The sequence below is a fragment of the Triticum aestivum genome, chromosome 6A, assembly GCF_018294505.1.
Source record: "Triticum aestivum cultivar Chinese Spring chromosome 6A, IWGSC CS RefSeq v2.1, whole genome shotgun sequence".
Lineage (NCBI taxonomy): Eukaryota > Viridiplantae > Streptophyta > Magnoliopsida > Poales > Poaceae > Triticum > Triticum aestivum.
In genome coordinates, this window is record NC_057809.1 from 90,956,831 (window position 1) to 90,967,241 (window position 10,411).

At 42.4% G+C, this 10,411-nt stretch overlaps 1 protein-coding gene across 4 annotated transcripts; it reads left to right on the top strand.

Moving 5' to 3' along the window:
* Positions 1-1,266: 1,266 nt before the first annotated feature.
* Positions 1,267-9,811, top strand: LOC123132243 (pathogenesis-related homeodomain protein). 4 transcript variants are annotated; one of them, XM_044552022.1, is made up of 11 exons: positions 1,267-1,566; positions 2,508-2,971; positions 3,625-3,790; positions 3,873-3,990; positions 4,819-4,934; positions 5,049-5,399; positions 5,861-6,094; positions 7,289-7,378; positions 7,745-7,795; positions 8,690-8,938; positions 9,072-9,811. In XM_044552022.1, exons 2-11 carry the CDS (start codon positions 2,541-2,543, stop codon positions 9,555-9,557), a joined length of 2,292 nt encoding a protein of 763 aa, XP_044407957.1. In that variant the 5' UTR covers positions 1,267-1,566; positions 2,508-2,540; the 3' UTR covers positions 9,558-9,811. The 4 variants fall into 4 exon arrangements, with proteins under 4 accessions (XP_044407957.1, XP_044407958.1, XP_044407960.1 ...); XM_044552023.1 differs by having other exon boundaries at positions 5,049-5,375; XM_044552025.1 differs by having other exon boundaries at positions 5,049-5,375; positions 5,894-6,094.
* The last annotated feature ends 600 nt before the right edge of the window (positions 9,812-10,411 follow it).

Sequence of the window (10,411 nt, forward strand, 5' to 3'; positions counted from 1 at the left end):
AATGTAGTAAAGGAAATCACAAAGATAATTTTCTTTTGGTGCCCGTTTTAACAAAAAAATGCAGGAAATTTACAATCTATTTGGAACTCCTTTTCAAATTCCTACACATGAGGCTAAGATTCTCAGTGGCATAATAACATGCTAATTATACCTTTTCATGTGGTTTGACTTTGATTTGACTGTATTTATTATGATTTCTGTAATTTTCTATGCATGTGAACCAAACACGAGTACAAAACTCCTTTTGTTAGAAAGTATGCTTGCATTCAAATAATGAAATACAAATATACCCTAATGCACACACAAATAACAAAAAAAACAAAGAGCACCCTAAAATAATCAGTAAACCACGAAGATCGTCGGAGCTTTGTGTTATCATTCCTGAACCTTGCGAGAAAACCCATGCAATACAAGAATATGCATTCAGACCCAAGTAGGCCATTATCTTCAACCACGACATAATCGCCGCCACGTTGCTTCCCCTTTTTTCGCCTTGATGCCGAAAAGACAAGGACACACTGTGCATCCAACACGCCTACACCAGCCTTCGCCATCCGTGACTTTGAGTACCAATCTATGTGCCTCTTTAAGATGGAAGAGAACTAGGATCCGGTTGTGGCGCCGCGGCTGGGCCGATCACTCGGGCAAAACAAAGATATCTCTCTAGCAGCAACACCAATAAAGAGGAAGAGTAGCATAAAAAATTATACCGATGAGGAGGAAGAAGAATCTCGGTCTCTGCACAACCACCACCAATCTCAGGACCAAACCGTCCAGTGCCGGCCAACCTCCAAACACCATAGCCCGCGACCTCGACGAGATCCGAGGATCCCCACGTGTCTAGCTCCTAGACGAAGGCAAGAGCCCCGCCTCACCGTGAACGAAGCCTGAGAAAACTTATTCAGACGCGAAGCCGCCCGCAACGGCCTCGACAACATCTCATTCAATCCTAATCCTACCGAGAACCCACTCGACGCACGATCCGAGGTTCCCCCTCCCTCTTGCCGCCGGAGCGGTCGGCAGAGGGAGAGGGAACCAACGGCTGCGCATTCCTATATTTTCTGATTCTCTATTTTATGCGCGCATTCCTATCTAATTCTCGTGTTTTTTTTCCTTTTCTGCGTCTTTTAGAATTGTGTAAAAATTACAAACACGGCTCCGTCAACTCCGCGAGTATGTGCATCTGTGGTGGTGTATACGGGGCCCATCTGCAATTTTATGGGGGTAATAAAACAAATTTAATGCCCTCGCCCATCTGGAGATGTGCCTGGCTAACCTCGGTAGCCACCTTGCATTTGGAATTGCGCTTTACTAAATCCCAATTCTAGTCCCCGTTTACACTCGTGCCGTGTTCTTCCCATAAACCTTCTCTCCTTCCTCCTCACCGTCTCCCCCAGATTTGCCTCCCCAGATTCCGGCCCGCTTCGCCCCGCCGGCCGCCGCCGCCGCCCGCGCGCAGCCCTCCCACCGGGGCACGCCCGCGGGCTTCCAATTGGAGGAATTCGGATCTCCTCCTCCTCCGCTGGGCTTGCTTGGAGCGGAGATCCGCCGGGACCTCAGTTCTCTGTAAGGAAACCCTGACCTCCTCGCATTGATAGTCGTCTTCTTAGTCTTCCCTTCGCTACGAGCAAGGCCGAAGGTGCTGAAACCTTGGTGAGACGACGCGCTGACGACCGGCAGGCCGTCACTCGTGTCGAGTCGACGGAACCCAAAAATGGTGAACTATGTCGGAGTCTAGATTAAAACTGTGGCGGAGGCTGAAAGCGATGCCGACGCGCAAATCGTTTGTCTCGCATGGGTATAGGGCGGAAGGCTAGTTGAACCCTGTATGCATCTATAGATTCCGTAGAGCTGCTACTACTAGGCAGCAAGTTCCATTTGGAGTAACGTTTGTTGTGGAATGTGATGCTCTGGTTGGGGTTAACTTCTCAGTGTCCCCAATTGATCCCTTGTGTGAGGATGGCATCCTTCTTAATTGTCAGGACACTATTGCCTCACTGTAAGATCATTGGCAAAGCTATAGCACTGTTAAAATGCCGTTTATTCCGCTGGCTGCCCTGCAGCACCGTCGTTTGACCGTTGTATACATCGTCACCGAGCCTGGGACTGCTGAACACCTTTTCACGATATGCTCGTGGTCTCGGCTTGGCATCTCTGGCTTGTCGTGTTGCACTGGGCCTGGCATGGGTGCATATATTGCGATTAATTGTGTTATGCACCTTGGCATTCTGATGCCAGTCCATAGCCCTGAACTGCTGTCTGCTTCCTTTTTTTAGCTAGCTTGCGCCAAGTGTACTAAATATATGTCTTAGTAATAGGTGTATGACTAATAACTGAGCATGTTGCACACAGACAGTGTGAAAGGGGAAAAATGTCTATTTATTCTTAACACTGTATGGACGGAGCATTTCCTTCTTGTTACTACCAAATATGTTAAATAGTTTCAGCAAATACTCATCATGATGTCCCATTCGTCTTTCCAATTAACACATTCTTTTATGATAAAGGACTCGGTTGGATGTGATACTCCAGTTCTGACAATGAATAATTCAGACAAGAAATCGGCATGCTCCATTCCTAGAAGATCATCAGAACGGAGGAAACAGTCCTCTTCTGAGTTGGTTTCTTCAGCAAAAAGGTCAACTGGCCACAATACCTCCAGCAGTTATAAGCCAGATCATTGCTCTCCTCCCAAGAGAACAGTAAGAACAGTCAGGAATGTTAATCTGGCAAAATATATAAAGAACAAGTATTATCGTAGTCCTCTGAGCAAGCGGCAGGCTTCAAATGCTGCTACTGGAAAAACTGCAACAGGACCAGTCAGGAGGAGGAACCGGAAACGGAGAAGGCACAATACTGATTGTGATGAGGCAACTCGCATGGAAAGAAGGGCGAGATATTTGCTGGTCAAAATAAAATCGGAGCAGAATTTAATAGATGCATACTCTGGAGATGGCTGGAATGGGCACAGGTTTGCACCTCTCTCTCTCTCTCTCTACTGTCTATTGCTGGTAAAGGAAAATCTTAAATCCATATAATTTTACATGCAATAAAAAAGAAAAAGGGTACCTGTAAATATCTTCAATTCTAGCATGAACAAATGTGAAGTATGACACAGTTTTAGGCTACTCCAGTTTGTTTAGAATAATTATGCGCATGAATATATATACGAGGTTTGTAACTATTTTACGCTTTTAAATCATATGAAAACTCATGTAGTTTTAACCACTTGCTGTTTGTTTCTTATATAGGAGGATCACAATCCGTCCTAAGTTCATTGGTAGTGGCCATTGATGACTGATCTATTAAAGTAATTATTTGTGGGAAGTACCCATTGGACTTGATTAGTTGGACAACATGATGTCCATGTCCATTTCTTGAGATAATAGAAGTATAGTCGAGTAGCTTTCGTCACTAAGTAGTGTAAGCTAAGTCTGATTTGCCTTTCAATTGTCATGATAGAATCATGCAAACAGTTCATATTATTGTTCATTAATCTATGTTGCACACTTTACTCATGCTGCATATGACCCCCCTTACTCTTTTCGCTCTTCTGCTTTGAAGTTTCTTACAGTAAAATAAGAGTGCTAGTTATATTAATTGAAGGTGTGCTTTTCTAAACAGCCGAGAGAAATTAAAGCCAGAGAAGGAGCTACAGCGTGCTCAGAAACAGATCATTAAATGCAAAATTGCTATCCGTGATATTATCCATCAACTTGATTTGTATAGTTCTAGTGGGAGCATGGAAGATTCCGTGATGCCTCCAGATGAGTCTGTTAACCCTGATAATGTATGTATATCATCAAATCAGTCATACTCCCTACTTCCACATGATTATGTAACTGATGGATTATCAATATTCTCTTTGCTAGACCATATGTTCAAGATGCAAGTCTCCTGAATCAGTTCCCAACAATAAATTTATCTTCTGTGAAGGGGCCTGCAAAATGGCATACCATGAGAAATGTTTAGAACCTCCTCTAGACAAAAGTGGGTAAATTTTTCTCGGTTTTGTTTTCAAACTACTAGGTTGCACATGTTTTTGTAACATGCTTATTTGCATCCTTGATTGGTGTAAAGCTTTGCAATTTCATCTTGATCACCTAAACAACACTTCTTCTGTTTCTGATTTTGTCTCTGTGTTTCTTGTGCAAATACAGTAGCAAATGGAATTAAAAGATATCTGTAGTTCTGCACGGATGCAAATTACGAAACTATGTTTTCCAGTACTAAATGATCTCAATTTCATCTTTATTAAATAAGTCTCCAGATTTAGTTGTGGTTGTTTTATTTAAAAAAAAATCTCTCCTAGTTTCTTACTCCCTAGCATATCATCGTTGCCTACATTATTAACAATTTTCATGTCATGTTGGTGTTCATAGTTTTATCCATTCAATCCTTTCCTTGTGTGTTGTATCCATTGGACTGATGTAACCATTGGGTAACATCAAATAACTCTGGAAGGTGAGCTCAAATGCTGGAAAACAAATGAACTGTGGAGTCATGCAATACGCAAAAGCTGTCCAATTTTTTTGCATGCGGAAATTGTTTAAGAATAATAATCCTAATATTACTCACAAATGAAATCAAAGGATGAAATCAGGTAATACTTACCAGGTTAATCTAGTTTGCAATAACACACACTCATGCTGTACCTTCCATTCTGACAATTATATATACATTCTTGTTGCCTCCTGTGGTTGCTTACTCCGTATTGAGATGGATTTTTATATTTGTTAATATGGCTTTGTAGATGTTGTAGTCCTAATTAGTTTCTGGTTTATAATGTACCTGTCTCTGTATTGTGCAATCTCTCAGGTCTTCCTACTGGTGGTCCTGGATGGCTTTGTAAATTCTGTTTGTGCAAGATGAAAATTTTAGAAGCTGTGAATGCACATTTGGGAACAAGCCTTACAGTGATGTGTCCCTCTAAAGTAAGTCCCCCCCCCCCCCCCCCCCCTTCATTTTTTGTGCATCCACTTCTTTTCTCATTTTTACATTGAAGGATGTTATCCTATTCAGACAATGTTGACATTAGCTTTCTATAGGACATTTTTAAGGAAGCAACTAAACAGATGGACTCTGAGGATGGACTAGGAGAGGATTGGTTATCTGAGTATTCAGGTGATGAGGACTATGACCCTGAAGAAAATGACTTCACAAGCAGCAGCCTGGATAGTGGTGAAGAAAGTATATCTGATCAGTCCAATTGTTCAGGAAGTCCGCTTTATTCTCCAAACGATGATATTCCAGGCTTTATATCAGCAGATTTCACTGATGCGGAAGGATTCTACCACACCAATTCAAATTTAGGAATTGATTCTGATGATGATGATGTTGCCGAGATGCTTACCTACCAAAGGCCAAAGAGAGAGGTTGATTATAAAAGACTTAATGAGGTGTATTTTGCTAAGCAGAATATTTTCTTATACTTGCAATTCAAGGAACTGCATTTTGAATTGAGGGAAAACTTTGTTTTTGCCACTCTAGCTTTTGCCCACTTATGCCACTCTAAAATTTAACATTTTACTTTTGTCACTCTTAGATGTTGACAATATATCAATTTTGCCATTCAGTGGCAAAAGCAAAATTTTCAGAGTGGCAATTGTGCTACATTGCAAAACCTAAGAGTGGCAAAAGTGAAATGAAAAATTATCGTTTTTGCCACTGAATGGCATTTGTGATGTATTGTCAAAAGCTAAGAGTGGCAAAAGTGAGATGTCAAATTCTAGAGTGGCATAAGCAAAGTGGGCAAAAACTAGAGTGGCAAAAACAAAGTTTTCTCTTTTGAATTAGCTATGTGTTGTGTGTTAGTTGCACCTTGAGTAAGTTACTCATAAGCATTACGTTGGTTCAACAGGTTGGGGCTTTAACTGCTTTTCACCCTTCACAGGAAATGTTTGGAAAGCTGACTGAGAATGAAAAGCAGAGTGAAGATGAAGATTGGGGTACTAATAATAGGAGAAAGAAAAGAAGAGTGGATTCAGCTGGTGTTGGAGTTAAGTCTGCCGAGGGTTCCTTAGATGTAAAATCGAATGAGAAAGCCCAACCGCAGAGGAGAAAACTCTTCAGAATTCCACCTGAGGCAGTTCAGGTAAACAGTGATAATAATTACACCCCCCCCCCCCCCCCCCCCCTGCGCGCGCGTGATAAATGGCTGGAGCTCTGCCTTTTAATTAAGATACGAGCACCTCAAATTTGGGGCAAAACGGTAAAAAGAACCCGTGCATGGTGTGGACTACTCCCAAAAGGAGAACAGACAACAACAACCACCACATTCTGATCAAGACATCATTGGCCGTCGTATAGGCGAAACTTCTCCCTCCACATGACGACACACAGATAGCACACTGTCTAATTGCCCACATGCGTGCGCCCAAGTTCCTATCCATTGCCCTTGCTGTGGAGGGACGGGATGGAGTGCAGCCTCATCTTCAGGAGGTGGGCTTGAGGGAGGTGGTTCCGCTGCCTCGAGCGCATCCACAATGTGAGCTCGTGTCGCACAAGGGCACAAAGTGGGATCTAATCTGTTACCAGTCACCTCCGCAATCTCGTGCACCTCCCTCGAGCCCACCTCTTGTGCTGCGCTCCCTTTCGTCCCTCCACAGAAGGGGGGTTGGATGCTTGCCTATATGATCACTGATGGTGTCCTGATCAGATGCGCCCAAGTGGTTGTTATTAAACTTTTTGGGTGTAGTCTGCATGCCCGTGTAAGGGTTTTTACTGGTCTGCCCAAAAACTGGTATTTTTATCAATTTTTTTATTCTTAATTTAATTAATAATTAATAGTCAGAAAAAAAATCCGAAGAACAAATTTTTATACTGATTTTTAACATTGGCAGAGGCCGCCGAAATTGTAAAGAAATTAGAATGCAGTTCATGCTATAGCATGTAAAGCTTTTCATTCAAAACTTTGACCAACTCTAGCCTACACAAAAATTAGTCGAGTTAACAGTCTTGCAGTTTAAAGTATATTTTGTTCTGCTGGCCATAGATGGTCTCAATTTTTGGTTGATGTTTTCCATGTCCACATGTATAGCATGAACTACATCATGTATAGCATGAACTAAATCCATCGGAAGAAAAATCATAAATCTCGAAAACTTTGGGGTGCCTCTACCGACAACGTGTGCACACACGCATTTTCATATAATCTGCACTCTTACTGTTGACTATAACGAGATTCCTCTTTGGGTTTATTGTGCTTGTAACTGTGGATATGTGTTCTTCACATCAGGTTCAGTCTTGCTTACCACATTCTAATATCCTCTTCATGTTGCTAAACTAGGTACTGCGCAAATCTTTTGCTGAAAGTGAGCTTCCATCCCGGGAGGTGAAAGAGAATCTCTCAACAGAATTGGGTATTTCTTTTGAAAAGGTGAGTAATGTTGGATTGAATAAATTTCACAGCTGTGTATTACTGATTACAGCTTACTGGCACATGCTTATTGACATGCGTATCTCATTCTGCTAGTCAATCACCTACACATGCTTATTGACATGTGTATCTCATATTCTCATTCTGCTAGTCAATCACCCTTTGACACTGACTGGGCCATACATCACATCTTCTTTAAAAAATAAATATAGTATATTATAATCACTACTCATATCAGTAAGGTCAGATTCATAGTATAGTTGGTACTCTTTCGTCTCTTATAAAATATCATAAACGTAGCATATTTGAAGTAGAGAAGTATAACCTGAAAAAAGAGTCACTAACCAATGTCTGATCCATTTACAGATTGACAAGTGGTTCAAAAATACAAGGTGTGCTGCTCTCAGAGATCGGAAGGCATGCATTTCTATCTCATAACTATTCATACTCGTATTTTTGTTGAGTCTTTAGCATGTGTTTGCATTCTCACGTGGTCTCCCGTGTTCAATTCTGGATATTGCTTACTTTTCTTATTTCCGTTTGCTATATTGCAAACATTCAGCTGTCACCTAAATGGAAAGTACTAAACAGAGATTTTATTTTTCAATTTTCTACCCTGAACTATGGCAAAAGTTCAGGGTTGGGAAGGTTCTTTTTTCCAACCTTGGACTGTATAACTGTCTGAAATGCAACCAAACAGTCCACTCTTCCCTCTCAAGTAATTTTGACTTTGACTGACGACCTCAATGCCATGTTGCTGCCACGCCATCAGATACCATTCTTTTTCTTTGTTTCAGCCAATTTTTTCTGTGAAAATTTTCTATTGAGATGATAGTTTTTTTAGATTGTTTTCTGGGTGTTTTTTATTGTTCATGGCAGCAACATGACAGTGACATCCATGTCATCCCAACTCCTTGTGAAACCAGCCAAAGTCGAGAAGTGGACTATTTCAGTAGTTTGAGGTTACAATTCAAACGGTTTTAGAGTTCAAGGTGGAAAAGTGAATTTCCAAGGGTGTAGGGTTAAAAAGTGAACTTTTTGAAGGTTTCATTCCATACTTGAATCTTTGGTTTCTATAACTGCACAAATGACAAATTATCACTTTCGATGGATTTAGCTACAGAAGTACATATGGTATAGACTGAACTATCTTCAAGTACTGCGCTCCTTCGTCACAGCATATGTTTCAATTCCATTCCATGTGTAGAACTTTAAGAATAAACTACACCAGTTTCAGTTTTTTTCTTTAGGTATACGTTGTGGTCAAAAATTTTCAACACACAGTTTGCATAACACTAGTGCTGTCTGCAGGCTGAAGGAAATAGTCGTGTTGCTGGTCCCAGCAAAAGATCGAAACAGAGTGCAGGGAAATCTGGAAGTTTAGGCAAGATTGATTCAGTGGACAATTCATATCTTCTTCCCATGCCTGAAATCATCAGTGTACCTACACATCCACAAGGGATTCCTGAGAGGAAGCCCGAATCAACTAGTAGAACTGTGAGGAGGCGGGTACACGATAAAGGAGCTCCCTTGTGTCCGCCCGCGCCCGCCGAAGTCAAGGTACAAAGACAAAAGTTTGATTGTTTATCTTGGGTAATTTGCAGATCTAATATGAACTAATAATGACCTCCACCTGGAATAATCTACTCTGATTAGATTTGTTCAACTGAGTGTACTCCTAACGTGTTTGCAGGAGAGCACATCACCTACAACCAAGCCTGGCTTGAATCCTAGCCATGTAGCTGATCGCATCATCAACACCGAGCATAGAGCTGCTTCTCGGGAGGATCCAGTGGCCTTCTCGGATGACCCTTTCTTCGATGCGATCCTATCATATCCCACCATCAACACCAACGACAGAGCTGTTTCTCGGGAGGATCCGGTGGCCTTCTCGGACGATCCTTTCCTGGACGTGATGCTAGCAAACCGTGACATCTATACCGAGGAGAGAGCCGCTTCTCACGAGGACGTGAGGCGGCCTTCCAGCGACCAGCCTTTCTTGGATGTGATCCAGAACGTGTGCGGGCTCGAGCATAGGCTGCAGAGACTCAAGGGGGACATGCTATCATCAGCAGCAGCACCAGGCGGCGCTGGAACCGCGGAGCGTGACTTGCAGAACCAACTAGTGGTTCTCGTGCCGACTGCCGAGCTGAAGGACAAATCACAGCCTAGCATCTGAAATTCTGATACTCCATTTGCGCGTTGTCGATAGGAGTTATTAAAACATATAGAAGAAATAGTGTAGAGAAGGAGAAGAAAAGAAAAGTAGTGGCTCCAGTCTAGGGTTCTAGCGGACAAGGGGCCTCAACAGTGGTCGTTACTGTGTGTCACATTAAAGTGCGTCGTCGGTGTTACTAGTATACAAGGGCAGTTGTTACTGGTCTTAATGGGTTTGAGTTATATACCGTTTGGGGTTCAAAATGTTTTGGATTAGAACCATGTCGATGTGCAAACTTTTGGTAACCTCAATTCTCTTTTTTTTCCATTTCAATTTTTTTAGAAAACTCAGTTTTACCTGCAAGTGAAAAATCTGTAGATTCAGTTACCGTTATTGCTACTGAGCTCTTTCGTGCAGCTCAAACAGCAGCCAAGCGCATCTTGTAGCGCTGGGTTTCTTGATAGTGCTTGAGGGTTCACGTCCTTTTTTTAGTGCCATTTTTTGTTCATGGGAAGTAACTAGGACATTAGCAATTTGATCGGGAAAGGGTGAACTCAAGACAGTTCCAGCTGACCAAGCTCCCAACCATCGGACGTATGCTGCAGTCTCACTGCACTCTGACCCCCCGTCAAGAAGAGTCCTTGCTGCTGATAGTGTCGCTGCAAACGGCGCCGGCCCTTGAACAAATTTTGGCCACAATCACGCAATGACCAAGGCGCCATCGCTCTCTGTCAATCCACCGCCTCAGGAAGATCGATCTCCAATATCTCGTGGATAAGGCTGCGGGGAAGCTCACCGCTTTAGTTCATCCTGTGAGCACCATTTGTGTCTTCGCGAAGATTGAGAGGGCCTTCCTCTGACCCCATCCATCCACT

What these genes read in the sequence shown, in the direction of transcription:
- LOC123132243 (XM_044552022.1), top strand. Translation starts at nt 2,541, where the DNA reads ATGAATAATTCAGACAAGAAATCGGCATGCTCCATTCCTAGAAGATCA. An exon ending in AGTCTGTTAACCCTGATAAT is followed by an intron (nt 3,791 to 3,872) that starts GTATGTATATCA and finishes TCTCTTTGCTAG; the next exon opens with ACCATATGTTCAAGATGCAA. An exon ending in AGAACCTCCTCTAGACAAAA is followed by an intron (nt 3,991 to 4,818) that starts GTGGGTAAATTT and finishes GCAATCTCTCAG; the next exon opens with GTCTTCCTACTGGTGGTCCT.